This window comes from Elephantulus edwardii, unplaced genomic scaffold (assembly GCF_000299155.1).
Source record: "Elephantulus edwardii isolate Elephantulus edwardi_28Jun2011 unplaced genomic scaffold, EleEdw1.0 scaffold00032, whole genome shotgun sequence".
NCBI classification, from domain to species: domain Eukaryota; kingdom Metazoa; phylum Chordata; class Mammalia; order Macroscelidea; family Macroscelididae; genus Elephantulus; species Elephantulus edwardii.
In genome coordinates this window covers 3,666,746-3,686,133 of record NW_006399782.1, presented here as the reverse complement: position 1 = coordinate 3,686,133, position 19,388 = coordinate 3,666,746, and the positions used below count along the sequence as shown (strand labels likewise).

General features: G+C 36.7%; 1 protein-coding gene across 1 annotated transcript in view; it reads right to left on the bottom strand.

Annotated features, from left to right (window-relative positions):
* The window catches only part of LMLN (leishmanolysin-like (metallopeptidase M8 family)), a 103,016-nt gene that overhangs the window by 40,683 nt on the left and 42,945 nt on the right, over positions 1 to 19,388 (bottom strand). Inside the window, 4 exon segments of the mRNA XM_006884209.1 lie at positions 4,402 to 4,478; positions 10,781 to 10,888; positions 11,706 to 11,823; positions 16,350 to 16,444. Coding sequence (XP_006884271.1) covers positions 4,402 to 4,478; positions 10,781 to 10,888; positions 11,706 to 11,823; positions 16,350 to 16,444 — 398 coding nt within the window.

Genomic DNA, 19,388 nt, shown 5'->3' with positions numbered 1-19,388 from the left:
GGAGCTCTGGTGGCCTAGCAGTAAGAAGCTGTACTACAATCCCACAGGCATGCAGTGCGAATCCACCAGCTTGTTCTGTGGAAAAAGGGCAATCTCCTCCTGTGTGATTTACAGCCTCTGAAAACCCGCTGGAAGGTCAGCAATGGGTCGCTTCCAACTTGACAGAACACAACAAAAACAAAAGGAATCCAGGGTTTTGATTTTTGTTTTCCTCCAAGGAAGTTATCAAAGAATTGTCAACAGAACTCAGGATTTGATAAAAAGACTCTCTTTGGAGAAATAGAGAATGAAAAAGAATGATGAATGCAACTAACTGTCTAAAGCTAAGAAAAGCTGAGTTTAAAGTACTAAAGAAGAAAAGAGAGAGCCCTTGCTATCAAAACCAAACACATACACACAAGTGTCACTGGACATCTTTGGAAGTACCTTAGCCATAAACTCCTTATGTATACCTCAGAAAATAAATGGAAAGAATCAAGTATTTAGTTTTTCTTGTTACAAACTGTAATTCATCATATATATAAGTTACACCAAGAATATATAATTCACAAATATATCCTTTCACCAAATTTATTCATTTGGAATGATGAACATATAATCTGAGAAATTAACTACAAGAATAACAACATGATCACATGACTGTAAGAAGATTCATTCACAATCTGGGATATGCAGATAGTATAAACTTTCTGGCAGAAAATCAAGACTAATTGAAGTATCTACTGATAAAGATTACAGCCTTCAATAGAGTCTATACCTTGCACAGTAAATCCTATAAACATCCCACAATGGCAACACTCGTGCTAAGATAAGTTGTGTTTTAAATAGACTTATTGTTCTAATTTCTTTTCAGAATGAATGCAAACTGATTGTTCCCTTTACTGTATTTAGCCATGCATGCAGAACTAGATCCAGATCAAGGAGGTGATTGTTTCTCTGTAGACGAAGCATATTGTTATATGTATATTGTTAGCATTTTCCACCAGACTATGACATCTTTCATGCCTGGGAAGTTGGGAAGTCTGCAAAAGAGAGGAAGACCAAGCACATGGATTGACACAGTGACTGCAGCAATGGGCTCAAGTGTGTCATAGATTGTGAGGATGCACAGGATAGGACAGGGTCAAATCTATTGATCACAGGGTTGCTATGGGTCTCTGGGTGTTTAAGGTTTAACATTCAGATGTCTTTTGCAGCCAATCATTAACTGCTTATTTTGTGCTGAAGTAATTATTGTATTAAGGAGAGAGGATTAGGATGGAATATAAGCCCCATCCTACTTATGGCTTATATAAACCCTTGGGAACCCAGGGCCAGGTGCTTTGTCTTGTGGAATGCTAGCATGGGACATAACATCCAGAGTGCATCACCCACAGTCACCATCCAGCTATGCCAGAGAAGAATCTTGAACATACCATGGACCGCCAAGAAAACAAAGAGGTATGTGTTGGAGAGGGTGAAACCAAGTTTCTTCTTGGATGCTAAGATTTTGAAGCTCTGTCTCACATATCTTTGGGCACGTGACCAGAAGGGACAGGTCACTGAAGAAGGACATCATGCTTGGAAGGGTGGAGAGACAGCAAAGGAGAGGAAGACCTCGGATGAGATGGATTGATATAGTAACTAGGGCAATGGGGGTAGGTGTGTCAGAGTCAGTGAGACTGGCTCAGGACAGAGCAAGCTTCAGAGCTATTGTACAAAGGGTTACTATGAGTCGCAGGCAACTTGAAAGTAAATAACAATATATACATGTGAAAGTTGATAATAAATAAAAAGATCGATGAAGAATTTTGAATTGTGGTGTTGGTGAAATATACTGACTATATCATGGACTGCCAAAGAACAAATAAATACACCTTGAAATAAATACAGCCAGAATGCATGCTGGAGGTGAGGATGGAGAGACTTCACCTCCTATAATTTGGATATATTTTCAGGAATGAGTAGGCTCTGGAGAAGGACAGCATGGTGGGTAGAGAGACAGCTAAAAAGAAGAAAATCTCAAGATGGATTGACGCCGTGTCTGCAGGAAGGGCTGAGGCATAGCAGCCACTGTGAGGGTGGCACAGGACCAAGCAGCACTTCACTCTACTGCACACAGGCTAGCTATGCGCTAGACGGTGGTGGGGATGCACCAGGCACTGAGATTCACTCCAGGCTGTCTCGATTGGTAATAGGGAAGTCTCTATAGTATTTCAGGTAGCAAAGAACAATAACATACAATGAAACCGTCACTATGTAACCTCTATCAAATTAACTTAGGCAATAATCATTAATAGATGAAACAATTACATAAAATGCTGACAGTGCTAAAAGTCATATAAATCTATTAGTTACTACAATAAAAAAAGTAGACATTTTCTATACTAGACAACACCTTTAGGGATCTCCAGTGGTAAAGAGTTGTACTGCCAACTCAAAGACATGTGCTTTGAATCCACCAGCTGCTCACAATCAACACCCTTGGGACTAGCAGTCAAGCAGTCAAGACAATATAAGACGTATTGCACATTGGGAAAGTCCATTGTTAGGAGCCCTTCCGAATTACTGAGGAACAATGCTGTCAGTCTGAAGACTAAGGTGTGCCTGATTGAGGCCATAGTCATTTCAATTACTTGCTACGCATCTGAGAACTGAACAAGAAATGATGATGACAGAAGAACTGATGGCTTTGAGTTGTGGTGTTGGAGAAGAGCAATGAATATTCCACAGGCTGTCAAAAGAACAAACAGATATATCCCAGAATAAGTGTAGTCACAGGATAGAAAAGCTTCACTTAAAAAAAAAACAAAAACAAAAACAAAAGAAAAGCTTCATTTCACATACTTTGGGCATGTGGTTAGGAGAGGCTAATGCTTGGAAAGGGATATTATACGTGGAAAGGTGGAGAGTCAGCAAAAGATAGAAAGACCGTCAACAAGATGAACTGAAGTAGTGAATGCAGCAGTGGACTCAAGTGTGTAGAGATGAGGAGGATTACCCGGGATAGGAAAGGGTTCAGATGTGTTGTTCTTAGGGTTGCTATGATTCCACAACACCTAACAAGATACTCTGAGAGAGAAAGATAGGCAATCTACTTCCGTGCAATTTACAGTCTCTGAAAATCTACTAAAAGGTTGGCTATGAGTCAGTTCTGACTTAACATTTTCAACTTAAGACTAAACATGACAACAACAGATAACATCTATAAAGTTAACCTTCAAGCAAACAAAAAAGCTAAATCTGAAACTAATCAAGTATTTAGAGTTGACTTTTATTTATAAGAAAAACATGAAATTGTAGAACAAAGAAACATAACAAAAAAAATTCAAGAATTTAGGACATTTATAGGACAACTAGAGAGATTACTGGTAGGACAATTAAGCATTCAAGTGTTAACCTAAAGGTCAATGGTTCAAACTCACCAGTTGCCCCAAGAGAGAAAGATGTGTCAGTCAACTTCCATAAAGATTTAATGGAAATTGTATAATGAAGTTCTACTCTGCCCTAGAGGGATACTGTGAGCTGAATTGTATTTAACAGCAGTGGGTGTAGTTTGGGTTTGGTATAGGACAACTGACTTTTTCTGAAACAAATTAATGTCATGAAGAAAATACAGGACTGGCTGTGGAGGAATTGCTTTAAAACATTTGAGAGACGTAATCAAATACAACTTCTGAACTGTATCCTGATTCAAATTAACCAACTCTAAAAAGAGAATTTGCTGTTGTTATGTACTGTCAAGTGGGAACTACTCAGAGTTGACCCTCTAGCAGGTTTTCAGAGGCTGTAAATCACACAGGAGGAGACTGCTCATCTTTCTCCCTTGAAAAAGCTGGTGGACTTGAACAACTATGTAGATGACGATATTGGGAAATTATTAGTTCTGTTACTAGTATGGGTGGCTATACAAGAAAACACTTTCAACAACTCATGGTGAATACACAGGGGTAAAATGATTTGATGCCTGAAATATGGGGGCCAGGAAGGGGGACAGAGAGACAAAAGGTTATAAAGCAAATGAGACATTTTATTCTTTGCTGAATCAATCAACAACTACCTACACAAAACTCAAAGACTTAACAAATTCATTTTGCCTCAGTGTAAAATATTTTTTTCAGTGCTTAAAATTTTATTTATTATCTTACCAAAATTCTTTTCCTATGTTGTTAACAATCTAAATAACATTAAAATAAAGGAAAACAAAAGTAGTCAAAGTTTTATTTATGTGGAGAGAGATTTAGTAGAGTGTTATTTCTTCCAGGAAAATTTTAGAAACAATGGCAAAGTCCTAAAGAAAAGGTTATCATGGAATAAATAATGTTCTCTCATGCAAAAATGTCAGTATATTCTTGAACCATAATTTTAATATTAATTTAATTTTAATCAACAGTAAATATAATATTCTCACAGCTGTCTTACCCAGTGTCCTCCATTAATGCTAGAGTGATTCGAGAGAGGACTCGGTTCTGGGTGTGAGAGCCAGTCATTGCTTCATTCTGAAAACCACCAACAGATCATAATTAGAAAATTGCAACTCAATAATAATTATGATACTTCTGATATATATATATATAGAAAATTCATCAAGCAGTTGACAAAGTAGTCACTTAAAAATTATGAAATAACCAACCTTTTTTAAACTGGTACAACTGACACAGTGAAATCTATTTTCTCTCTCAAATGTCACCATTGTATAAAATTTTGCTAGGATGGTATGCAATAGGCATTTCAGATGCTGATAAAAATGAAGACTGACATACACAGAAATAGAAATACTGTAAAAATATTATACTCTCTAGGCAGAGGAAAGTAGGTCACTGAGACAGGAAATCTGGGGGAAACATTTGCCTGATTTACAAAGAAAATTCTTTCATAACCCTCACACTTTATGATCAAAGAAATATCTACTAATATCCAAAATAAGAAATTAGATTTATATAAACACAGAGTCTAGACCCAAGAACTCATAAAGATCTACTATCCATATAATTTAATTTTTATTTTAATGAAACTTTACAGAAAGGCTGGGTTTTCATTCATTCATTATTGCCCTTTTCTTTCCTCTCCCTCTTAGTCCACATTGCAATGCACCTCTTATTCTAGATTGTTGGCATACACAAGCAGTCCCATATAATATTTACAACATAAAATTTCTACCAAAAAGTTATCTAGTTAATGAAGCATTCACTATCTCTTACAGTAGTTTATTCAGTCTTCAGGATTAAAAAACCTGAGTGCTGTCAAGTCATCAAAATCAACTCAGCTGACCCTCCAGCAGGTTTCTAAGGCTGTACACCACATGAGAGGAGACTGCCCATCTCTCTCCTGGGGATTTCACTGCCGGAGGTGTGGTCCCTGGGTCAGCAGTCAGCTCTCCACAGACTATACCACCAGAGCGCCCTCATCTTTGGGTAGCTCTGATGATTCTTAGAAATACTATGATGACCATTTGGTGATCACCTCACTTAATTAAATGCTACAATTATGATTCAAACAAACAACCCCATGACCAACAGAACTGAACGGTGCCCCATCCTGAGCGATCTTCATAATTCCCACCACATTCAGATCAATTGTTACAATTACTGTGTCAATCTACCATGTTGAGTGTTTCCCCTCTCTTTCGCTGACCCTCCCCCAGCATGACATCTTTTTCTAAGGCCTGGCATCTCCTGACAACATGTCCCAAGTATGTGAGACAGAGTTTCACCATTCTTGCTTCGAAGGAGCACTCTGGTCACACTTCCTCCAAGACAGATTTGTTTGCTCTTTTAGCAGTCCCTTTTCTAAAGTTCAAACACACAAAGTTAGTAACAGAGAAAGGAGGAAGTTAGTGAATTTCCTACTCTCTGTGTTCTCTTCTTAAAAGTGTACACATTTTCATTTCTGATTAATCAATCTACAGCTTTCTGAAGGGAATCAGGTGAGAAAGCTCCTCAGGAAAAAGAAACTGAACTTCCCATAGGAGAAGAAATTTAAGGTGCAAGAACAAATTCCCACCATTACTCTGGGGACACCTAATGGACTCAAACGTGTCAGAGAGGATGAGGATGTCACAGGACAGAAGAGGTCAGGTCTGTTATTTTCAGGGTAGCTAGGAGTCATGCTTAGCTAAACAGTACCTAACAATAACAACAAAACCATGTAAGAACAGTCAGTGTAACAATTCATTTTATTCTTTACCCAACTTAGGTCACTGTAAATTGAAAACAGAAAAAAACTGTCCAATTTTTTTATTCAGAAATTCCCTTTCGAGGTATTTATTCTTTCCATATAAACAAATCTGACCCTGGGTTAACTTTCTAACTCTACTCCTCTGGAAACTCAAGAATCTGGAATATCAGCTGAGTTACCAAATAATGTTTTTGTTGTTGTTAAGTGCTGTCGAGTCGTAGGCAACTCAAAGCGACCCTATGAACGAAAGTCCTCAACACCTGCCCTGCGTGCGTGACTTTCATCCTTTCCCCAGGTTCACAGGGTTTCCCGAGGCAAGCTAATTATGGAAGTGGATGCCACTCCTGCTTCCAAGCTTGTTTTAACCGGGAGTGCCACCAAACACTGTCCACCATGGGTAACTGTTATCACATTTGACACATCAGTGTTACAGTGTTCAGCTTCACAGCAACCACAAGTTACCTCTGTAAGGGAAGTGGACACACCAGGGCTATATGACCTAGAAGAATGTTTGACCAACAACAATTTAAAACAAATAATAAGATCTGAAAATAAGATCCCTTGATGTCTCTGGATGTACAGTAAGTATCTGTCGGGAAGTCACTGATTAGCACTTCCTGTGTATAGTGATTCTTATGAGTACATCCATTGTGGGGATTTTAAAGTGATGCCTCTGAAGCTGTTATAAGAGATATTAGCTCCTATTGGAGACACAGCACTTCTAAGGCAGCATGGTTTCCACGCTGTGTGTCATTGCATGATATGGGTGTTGAAGGGGAGAGGCACAGAGATTGTTTGTATGGAACACACAAATGGCTGGTATGCTGTGCTTTCTGTCCAATATCTTTTAAGTCAATCTTCTTAGTGAGGCCTCTTAGGATCTTCTAAATTTGATCCAGTTACTGGAGGTAAGACAAATTGTTTATCCACTGTTGTTTCTAACAAAAAGTTCAAATATAGCTGTTCCTTAACACAGGAATATTATGCTACAGCCATACAATACTATGTGGTTGTTTAAAAAAAAATTAGTAGATTCAAGTACACAATCTATTTTGCTAAAAGTATGTTTCTGTGAGACAGAATAGAATGGAATGGCAACAGCATAATATGGGATCATGTTCTTTCATAATGGTTTTTGCCTAGGCTTAAATATTTTTGCCATGAAGTCAAATATAAAGTGTACTATTTTAGCTGAACACAGAAAGCAACAAAGGAATACAATATTATCCATGATTTGTTTGTTTCATATTTTTCCTCTTGGTTCAATATGGCCCAAATCTCTAATTTGGAAGTACCTAATTGCAGTTTTCTCTAATCTTTGGGCATTTTACCCTGTCTCCATTACTGAGATTTACAGCTTATAATCCAGCTACAAAAGCTTTTGGTTGCTATTTATTGATAACTTTTAAACTGCATCAGTATTTTTCTTATTAAATACTAAGTACTTTGTTTACTCCATAAGCCTAGCTATTTTTTCTTTTCTTTTTGAGTGAAAATTTTCCTATCATTTTGGTTTTCCATTCAATCATTCATAAATACTTTATTCTACAACATTAATTATAACTGATAAATGTCAATAATGACAATGTTTAGTCTAACCTTTATTGTATATTAATTTTCCCATCACCTAAATAAATCTATGAAGCTCTGGTGACCTAGTGGGTAAGGATGTTCACTGCCTACTCAAAGGCATCAGTCTGAATCCACCAGCTACTCTGAGGGAGAAAGATGATTGATCTTCTCCAGTGTGATTTACAGCCTCTGAAAACCTGCTGGACGGCCAGCTATGTGTCAGTTCCAAGCCGACAGCACATAACAACAACTTATCTATTATTTTTTACTCACCTCTTCCTCCCTTCTCATCATCCCTGTCAATTCTCTGAGATTATTCTGTGTGTAAGCCTTTCCTTAGTTTTTAAATAAGTTTTTAAATAACAGACTTATGTCTCTACACATGTGTTCTAGATTTACTTATGTTGTACAGTATTGCATGAATTCTTGTTTTTCAGTGATGTACTTCATTGTGTGACTGTGCTACAGTTTTTCTTTATCTCTGAGTCTCCTGATGAACACTTGTGTTGTTTTCAAGTCATTACTACTGTAAATAATGCTACAAAAACCAGGGTCAATCTATGTTGCCACTTCTATTTCTTTAAGATTGCTGGACCAAATCACATTTCTATCCCCAACTTTCTATTTTATTCCCAACTTTCTAAGAAAGCACCAAACTGGTTTCCATAGTAGTTGCATTACTTTACACTTGTACCAGCACTGCCTGAGTTTCCATCTCTCCATGTCTTTGCTAGAATTTGCTGTTTGCTATCTTACTGAACACTGCTGTTGTTGTTGAGATGAGATGTTATCTCAGTATTTCGATTTCCATCTCTTGAATAACTACTGATCTAGAGGATTTCTCCAAATAGTTGCTGGCCATCTGAAAGTCCTGCTTGGTGAAATGTCTAATCACTCATTTTGTAGTTAGGTTATTAGGTTGTTTGCCTTTTTCTTGTTGAGATTTTGGGGCTTTCCGTAAACCTTAGAGATGAGTTCCTTGTCACATGTGTCACAGCCAAATACTTTTTCCAGTTGATAGAATCTGTTTTTAGCCTTTTTGAGAAGTCTATTTATACACAAAGGATTTTAATTGGTTTGCATACAATTATTCATATATATTGTGTTTCATTCATGTACATGTGTTTTATATAATCATTCATATATATTGTTTTATATAATTACTACAGATCCATGTCTTTGATCATCCCATCTCAAGTCTCCTTCACCCCCAATCTGTCCAGTAATCTCTGCTGTCCTAGTGATTCCCCTCCCCCTTCTTTCACTCCCTTTCTTCTCACCACCTCCCTTTCAGAACAGTTATATATATCCTGTACCTATATGTTAATAAGACTAGCCATACTGTCCTAACATTAATTCTTCCCAGGCTGATCCCTACAGTGCTGGTCCTTTACAGCGTTCATTGGCTATACATTCTAAGTCTGCTCCCCGCCCGTCAGTTACTCTATTTTCACAGTAGCAATCCTATGAGTATTTGTCCTTTTGTAACTAACTTCACTCAGCATCATGTCCTCTAGATTTGTCCACGTTGTATAGTATTTTACAAATTCTTTGTTGTGCTTTAGCACTGCATAATATTCCATTGTGTGACTGAACCACAATCCCTCTATCCAATCATTTGTTGATGGTTTTTGGGTTGTTTCCATCTTCTTGCTATTGTGAGTAACACTGTGATGCACACGAGTGTACATCTCTATTCGTGTGTCAGCTCTGATTTCCTTGGGGTATATTGGTAGCAGTGGAAAAGCTGCATCTTATGGGACTCTATATTCACCTTTTTGAGAAAATGTTAAACCGTCTTTCACAGTATCCATACTATTTTGCACTCCCACCAAGCGTGCATGAGAGTACCTATCTCTTCACAAAAGGTTTTGATCTGTAGGAAGTCCTAGAAGTCTAGTTTATCCTGGGCTGATTATTCATTTGCAGTTATATTTCATAGTTTATTTTTCCATTAATTTGGGCTCCTAAATTTGTCCTAATTTTTTCATTTATGATTTTCATAGTTTTAAGTTTTATGCCTAGGTCTTTGATTTGGCTTGAGTTACTTTTTATATATTGTGTAAGGTATGAATCGTGCTCAATTTTTAGCAACTAAATATCCAGTTTTCCCAGCATCATTTGTTTAAGAGGCCATACATGCCCCTACTTAACGGAGTTGTTCAGAGAAGATGGACTTAATTTTGGGTTTTCAATTCTTTTCCACTGACCTACATACTTATCCTTGCAGCAGTAACTCAGCTGTTTTGACTACATTAAACCTGGTTTTTAGTAGTATCTGATTTTAAAAAATGAATTTCACAGGAAATTACTCTGATTTTGAGGAATGACTTCCTTAGGAAATAATTTCTTAGACTGAATTATAACAGAAGAACTGGTTCTTAGATATCTAAGAATATAATTAATTTTAAAAAATTGTATAACTAACTGTACAAATCCATTTGTGTACTTGAAAAAAAATATGTACACACATTTCTGAAAGGGAGGTATAGAAAATTTAAACAATGGTTGTACTTGGAATATGGGCTTGGAGAACTGAAGTAGAAAGGAGACGTTGAAACTATTTCTATTCTAACCTATTATATTACTTGGTGGCTTAGTGATTAGGCATTGTAATGCCAATCCAAAGACTTAAGTTTCAAACGCAACAGCTGCTCCACAGAGAAAAGATGGGTAACATCTTCCCATGAAATTTACTGCCTCTGAAACCTGCTGGAGGCCCTGTTATTAATCAATTCTGACTTGACGGTACGTAGCAATATACTACTTGAAAGGAAGCTCTGGTGGCATAATGTACAGGGAGTTGTAATACTAATCCAAAGGTTGTGTCTCTCTGGAGGTCTGAATCCACCAGGGTCTCTGAAGGAGAAAGATGGACAATTTCTTCCCATGTAATTTACAGCCTCAGAAAACCGACAGAATAAGGAGATTCTAACTTGACAGCAGTGAGTAAGTGAGTGATACTACTTGAATAACTTTCACCATGAGTATAAATTATTTTGATTAAAGAAAAAAAAAATGTTCAGTGATATTTTCAAATATGCTTGTTTACCTCTAATAACCGCTTTTCCCAATGGTTGAGCTCAGTGCCCATACCACCTTGATTTTCAAGTTCCATTCCCTCTAGAATTGGACAGTTAAAATGTTTTTGGGCTTCCTCCTAAGAATCAGAAAACAAATATATGCCCTGAAAAAAAACACCATAACATAACAGAAAAATTTCACATTGGATATAAGAGACATTTTAAACATTATTGTAGTAAGAAGCAGCAGCTCTTTTTAAAACCAGATTTTTAAAATGTAACTAAAGAAACTATTTTGATGCTGTCATATTCTTCTTTGTGCACAAACGACAATTCTTAATATATTATCTTTTACTTGAAAACTTTTACTCTGTGTTACATATATCTCAAAAACATTAGAATATGATTACTACTTACAAATCTGTTATCTTTAATGCAGATATACAAACTTCTACTTTTATTATAGATAAGTCTTTAAGTAGAAAAAAAAAGGTTCTCAATTAATATATAATTCAGCATATTTTTATTTTTATCTGTTGCTCTAAAAAAGGCTTTCAAGGATAGCAAAAATTTCAAGACCAGCTCAAAACTTCAACAGTAGAGAATCATGTGTGGTCAAGAAAAGCAAAGAAAAAAATAGATTTCTATCATTAAATTGGGAGGTGAGCGGAATCGCAAATGAAATAACCAGCAAAAATGCACAGTATCAGTAACTCTCTGAGAAACGGATTAAGACAGAGAGCAGGATAAGGGCCATAAGTAACACTGCCAAATTTCCATTTACTCCAATTTCTCTTGGCCTGTAGCATTAGTGCTATCACTCTGCATTATTTTTCTTACTACTAGGATCTGAAATTTAACCATAAATTATTAACAATGATTAGCAGAGAAAGGGTCATAATAAAGGAAAAGCAGATGGCTTCTGATATAGGGGAAAATACTAGTAATACTTACAACAACACGAGGTGTTACTAGAAGATAAACCGTATGATGAACCCTCTTATTATCCCGAACATCCCACAATCTCTCTACTTTTCGAACGACTTTATCACTCCATTGGTATAATCCAAGACTGTAATTGTAGAGTGGAAAGACAGTCATTTTTGCAATTGCACAACTATTTTAGATGCAAAAGTGTTCATAAATGTCAATTTTAAGATTAAAATACTTCAAATCCTACCATGTAACAAGTTTGTACTTATCAAAGATACTTTGATAAGATTTTTCTAATTTAATCTTTCTAACTTAGTATTTTTGATAAGCATATAAAATTATCATCACTATATTCCAGGTGAGAAAATAGACGCTTAGAAAGGTTAACCTTCTCCACTCAACATGGCTGGTATTTAACTAAGTTGACAATGAATTACTTCTCCTGTGCAAATGTTACTGGACAAAGTGAAAGCAAGTCCAGAAAGTGTCACTAATGGCCTCCATGAAAAACTGTCTTCTTTGTTATGACACTAACAGAATCAGACTGGTGCCCACATACCACTGCTGAGCATTCTGATCCACAATTCTATAGAAAACTTCTGATCAACAGAGGGAAATGGAGCAGAACAGAATTTAAGGTTTAAATTAACATTGTTGTTGTTAGGTGCTGTCATGTCGACCAGGACTCATAGGGACCCTATAAACAATCCTAGGGCAAGATCTGAACCTGGCCCTATACTGTACCACCCACATCATCTCTGATATACTTGAGTCTACTGTTAGAGTCACTGTGTCGGTCTATCTCATTGAGAGTCTTCCTCTCTTCTGCTGATACCCCACCTTTCCAAACATGATGTCCTCTTCCAAAACCTGGTCCCTTCTAGCCACATGCCCAATGTATGTGTGACAAAGCTTCACCATTTTTGCCTCCAAGGAGTACCCTGGCTGTGCCTTCTCAAAGACATATTTGTTTTGGCAGTCTACAAGATACTCAGCTCCCTTCTTCAGCACCGTAACTCAAAAGCATTGACTCTTCTGTCATCCTTACTCATTTTTGTCCAATTTTGAGATGTACAACAAGTAATTGAAAAGGCTATGGTTTGAATGAAGTGTTCTTGAGTCTTTAAACTGAATCATTGTTCCTTAACATCTCAGAGAAGTCCTTGACAAGAATTACTCAATGTAATAAATACATCTTTTGATTTCTTGACTGCTGGTATCAAGGGTGTTGATTGTGTATCCAAGCAAGATGAAATCATTGGAACTTAAAAGATTAGATAGGAATCTTACTGAGGTGGAACAGAGTTTATGTTAATTGTTGTTGTTGTTATGTGCCATCCAGTCACTTGCGACTCATAGCGACCCTATGTACAACAGCCCTAAACCTTGCTCCATCCTGTGACAATCACACGGTCTCCAACACACCCATCCTGATTACCCCAGTCACTGAATCAATCCATCTCATAGAGGGCCTTCCCCTCCTGCACTGTCCCTCCACACTACCAAGCATGATGTTCCTCTCCAAGGACTGGTCACTCCTTACAACATGTCCAAAGTATGTTAGACAGAGCGTTAACAGGAGAAAAATTCAGAAAAAGACAGTAAGAATGGCCACACAACTGAGAAATGAGTATCACTGAATTGTACATACAGAACCAACTAAATTGGTGTAGGTTTTGCTTTGCATATTTTTAGCAACAACAAAATGAACAAAATTTTTAAAAGCTGGTCCTTGGGGAGCTCTGGTGGCCTAGTGGCAAGAAGCTGCACTGCAATCCCAGAGGAACACGGTTCGAATCCACCAGATGCTCTGCCGGAGAAGGAGGCGCAATATCCTCCTGTACCAGTCAGATCTGATTTGACGGTACACACACACAAAATAATAAAATTAAAAAAAAAAAAAAGCTGGTCCTGAGGAAAAATTAGTACACAATAAAGATGGCATTTTAATTTAGTGGGAAAGGATAAAGGATAACTTAGTGAATAACTGTGCTGTGAAATGCAGTATCCACCTAGGGAAAAAGGATCAATCCCTATTTCATCTCACCTACAAAAAGAAATTCTAGGCTGATGCCAACTGAGCTTCAGCCCATTTTCACCAAACCTTGCATTTTAAATAAAGCGTATTTGCTATTAAAAAAAAAAAAAAGAAAAGAAATCCTAGAGAGAAGTCACCAAAATGGCTGAGTAAAGACCTCTGAAAATTCTCTCTATGAATACCATGGCAAAAAAATTGGCAAAAAATCATCAGAATTTCTCTTGTTAGAACTCTGGAAAGTAACCAAAGGCTTGCAACAAGCTGGGAAGCATTTATTCAAAGAAAGCAGATGAGTCTCAGAACAGCCTGCTTTGTGTTTTTCCATTTCTTGCCAGTTCCATAGTACACTTAAAAACCATAATTAAAACAAAACAAAAAAATCAAGCTGGCAATCCTTAGAGAGGACACAAAAAGATTGGAGCTCCTTCGAAGCCCCATTCTCAGAAAGCTTTCATGATTTGAATTATCTGGTGGTTCCCTAGAAGACCCCACCTGCAAGATTATCTATTTGATCTAATTCAGCACTTATTCAGGATGAAATGTCTTTTTACAAGGGCATTTGTTAAAAACATTTAGAAATAACTGTTTTACTTCTGAACTGTCTAATGGTAGTAGATAATGGAGCAAATAAGCTAACCAAGAAATTTAAAAAAGAAAAGCTAGGAATTTATTACAACTGCCAACTACTGAGATTAAAAGAGATCCTTCCCATGGCTTTCTCGCTCTCTTCCTTGCCTACACCACTGAGTAGGTGATGTCTATCTCATCTTTTTATATATTTTCCATAAAGATCACAATTCTTATTAGAAAAGAACAAGCTTCTTTCATATCACCAATAACAAATACAACCTTGGAAAGACAATATCCACTTCTACTCAGAATTCTTTTCATGTGCTATAAAAAAAATTATGTTAGAGTAAGTGTTATCTGCTTTATATCTAGCTATTTTAAGAGAGATCTGTGGTGCAGTGGATTTACTGTTCAAAATAACTTTCCTAGGCCATGGTCTTTCACTTTCATCATTTAAGTGGCTGCAAAAATACAAAAATAATGTGTAAAGACAATTACTCATGGGATTGGTTAGTCTTCCTAGGTTTAAACTGAGAAGGTTCAACAGCAGAAGATGGGAATTTCCCCACCAGCAAGAAAGTTCAAGCAGAGAACTCAGCACTTGTCCTTTGGGCCACAGATATTCCTGTGCAGGACAGAGCAGCGGCAGTGGACAGAGACCCACATGAGACAGCGCTGACTCACCACTGTTCCTCATGGAGCCTGAGCCAGGGCCCTTCACCCAAGCAAATCATGGGCACCAGCCACCATTACTGGCTATACTGAGAGAGCTTAACACCGACCTCAAGACTTGACACTACAGGTTTAAGGACCTGCTTTTTAAGCATTCCTGACTGAAGAAGTGTATATTCTGTTTCCAACTGGAATCATAAGCTGCTAACTTCCCTAACAAAACTCACACATGTAAGGATAGTTATGTGAGTTCTTTGCGGCGACTGCAATGGGTTATCTGACCCTGTGAGAGCCTTGGGAAGGGAGTCAGTGTTAGATTTGGTGGAGGAGGTATACGGGTATGAGAGCATGGCCCGACTCACAAATCTGATTTTGTACTCTAGATGCTATTGATGGGGAGAGTCCCTCCTTGTGGTGGCAGAAGAAGTCACCCCAATTCTTTGAAAAGATTTTAACTGAAGTAAAATATACATCTAGTAAACAATTCTAACATATAAAGACATGAAATTTTTATCCTTTCTTCATATACCACCACCCTATTCAAGACAGAAACATATGATCTCAGCAGGTTTACCTGCACTCTTTCCTAAACCAGGACCAACCTCATATGCCTCTTTAAGGTACAATGATTCTGCTTTCTATTCCTGCTTGTTTTTGAACTTCATACAAATGGGGTACCTGACTCCTTGTGCTCAATATTTTGTAAGACTGTAATATATTATATATAATAGATATTATTTATATATATATTTATTTATTTGTAATATATAATATATTGTAAGATTCAGCTAAGGTTTTGTACATAACAATATAGAGTATAGTGTCTCATTATATGCATATGCTACAATTACTGAAACATTCTACTATGGATGGCTATCTGAAATGTTTCTACTTTCAAGCTACTATAAACTAAAATTCTTCTACAGGTTTTTTTGTGGAAATAAACTCTTCATTTTGAAATTTCTCTCTTATATAAATGCATGTAAATGTTCATTCTGTGACTAATGGTGCACATGTCATATTTTTCCATGCTTATATGAGCCTTGGGATGACTGTTGATATGCTAAATATCAGTTGATATGTAAATACTACTGTATATAGGCAATATTATACTAACCCCAAATGTAACCATCTTACATTTTCTCATAGTCTGACTACATTATAAAGTAGTAAAAGTTACAATTGAGAACAGTCTCAATTTCTTTATCCAGACAATGAAACAACAAAGTAACTTTTTAGAATCTACTTTGTCTTACATGATTTCCTTAGGTTAGCCACAAAGTCACTATCTTTTATGGAATGTAAGTTATTATGACTCTCACATTCTAGCCTTAATGATCCTCCTAATTAAAGAGATGAGTAAGAAGAAAAATATTTGTTAATACCTATGATTAAAAGGTGGAAGGCCATCTGCAAATCTTGAAGTTAGAGGATTCCCATCCTTATCATGGTAGAATGCAAATAGTCCAGCAGAGAAACCCTGTAAAAGAAAATTTAAACTATCTTAAAGTGAAAAACACAAACTGTAATAATAAAAATGATGTCTTAGAGAAAATAGTGCAACAATGAATGAATGAAAACCCAAAATCTCTGTAAATGTTCATTAAAATGAATAAAATTTAATAAAAAAATTTATAATGTCTGTGATCTAAGAGATCACCGACATAATCATATATCATGATATATAGCATGATGTCAATAGCTGTACAAAGCTTTTCATTTATTAGAACTGAACAATAATAGGAATTCTGTGCTATTTTATTTTAAAATAAAAATCTTTTCCAAATATATATTCTCAACTTTTCAGTTGTTGTTGTTGACTGCTGTCGAGTCAATGACTCATAGCAACCCTATGAACAAAAAACTGAAAGTTGTTCTATAACTATTATCATTTCTCCAAGTTCATAGGGTTTCTATAGAATGTGATTTAGGAAGTGGATGCTACTCCTGCTTCCAAACTTGTCTTAAAATGGGAGCTTTGCCAAACACTGTCCACCATGGGCAACTGTTATGGCATTTAACACCCAAAAGGCACAATCAAGGCTCAGTACCACAGCAAACCCAGATTACCTCAGTATGGCAAACTGACAGAAGAGTGCTGTATTGATTTAGAAGTATGTTCCTCCAAAATATAATACTGGCTCTCAGCAAAGGAAAAGCACACATCTTAAGAGCATTCAGCTGCTTCCTCAATCTCCAACCAAATTTTAAAACCAAGGCACTCAACATAATTAATATAAACTTCAATTTTCAATTATTGTATAATGACTAACTCAGACACTATTAAAGATGCTAAAACCCTCTGTTGTTTTTTTAACTCCTAGTTTTTTAAAATTAGGTAATATTTCCCTTTCCTCTATTTGAGAGGGTGGTAAGCCACCACTATTTTCTTCCTATAAAGATTTCCATAGTTAGCAGAAGCAATAGCAGCCCGGGGCACACATATATTCCTTCTTCATCTTCTCAGCATTCCTTATTTCTAAGTCTCAAGATTAAAAGAAGAAAAAAAAGTTACGTGAAAAAAATTACTACCTTACTGCAAGTGAGAAAAGCGAACACATTAAGAATAATGGTATCACAATGGTATAAATAAGGCATTTATCTGCTAAAAGGTGTGTTTATCACTGCTGATTTCTCTTCCCATGAATTTACTAAGCTCTAGGACCACATCTAGTGAATCGTGAAAGTCACAGCAGTGAGAACTCAGAAAAATCATACATGATCCTAAAAGCATTCAAAAATTCAGTCACTGACCTAAGAGTCCATATTTTACACACACAAAGTGAGAGAGAATGACCTGGATTAGTGTAATCTAAACACTGAGGTACATGAAGAGACTACAATGGCTGACCCAGGTCTGAATCTGACTCCATTTTCTTTATACTGCAGCTTGCATGACTTTTAGCCACTGTAATGAAAAATCTTCAAAAAAAAATTAAGAGACTTTCACTGGGATCATGGCCACGCCAACGTGGGCAAGGTGTTAAGGTTTTTATACCACCAGGAAACCGCATAGCCACCAATGTGACTAGAGTAGCATAATAAATAGCACACGAGAGCCCATATGGGCACAGCTCTCAAAGCCAAGACCCTCAGATGCTCTGCTGTGTCTGCCAGGTCCAATTCAATGGTACACAACAAGGAAAAAGCAAAAAGAACAAAAATTTAAAAAAAAAAAAAGCCACCCCTGTGGAGGTACTTCTCCTGCAAAGGGAACTGCACTGGGAAAATCTCACTCTGTGTGTGTGTGTGTGTGTGTGTGAGTGCATGGGGGCGGGGGGGAGAGTGAGAGTGTAAAAAATTGAGGTAAGCAGGGGGCTGGGCGGGGAGAGAAGTGCAGCAATGAATGAATGGAAATCCAAAATCTCTGTAAATGCTCATTAAAATTATTAAAATAATAATAAAAAAATTGAGGTAAACAGCCAAAATCTGCCTTTAGAATGTATGTCAAGAGTCTAGCTCATCGAGAATGGCAAGAAAATCACAGTCCAATGATGGCTGCTTAGATTTTATTGAGGAAAACAAAGAAGAAGGTCTTGGTGCTGGACACTTAGCAAAAGTTATGCTATTGGTGAATTCCTTGAGTCCACTTAAAGGTTGTCAAAGCAGCCAACGTATCTCTTTAGGCCTTGTATCAATGCAAGTAGGAACAGCCAAGATATTAAATTTTGAAGAAAATGTCATAATAATAAATTTCCATATGCCAGAAAAAAATATTTACAAGTAAAATGTGGTTGAGAGTTTAATTGTGAGGAAAGAATGTTCAAGGATGTTTCAGAAGTAAATGATCTGGGGAAAGATATGTTAGAAATGGAAATAGCTTATGTAAAGAGAAATATGTAAAGAATAAAGATCTCTACTTTAGAGACTATGCACACCCTTCAGGCCTGAAGGTGAACTCACCCACGTGGCTCGACTTTCAGCCAAAAAACAGGCCTGTAAGTTAACTGTAACTTCAGGCAGTAGTTAGTCCCTCAGAGCAACCAGTCATTTAAGATCAAAAAGGCACCACCTGCCCAGTGATAAAGTTTAGAAGGCAGGAAGAAACAGCAAAGAAGGACAAATACAAATGGCAAAGACAGCAAAAATAAGAGGGTTACATTCTGGTGAGTGCAGTCAACATCACAAAACAAAACATGTACAAAACACTGACTGGAAAACCAACTTACTCTCCACAGTTTCACTCAATCACAAGAAAATTTTTTAAACAGAAAACAAAGACCTTATGAGTATTTTGTAACAATAAAGTAAATGTCAATCAGAAAATGCTCTTAAAATTGCTTAATAATTCTACCAAAATGTTAGTAGTAGTTCGTTTAGCAGGGTATTAAGTGGTTTTTATTTATTTATTATACTTTTTACAATGTTAATTTGTATGTTTACCACATTATTAGAACCTTTTTTTTGGTTTTTTTTATTAAATT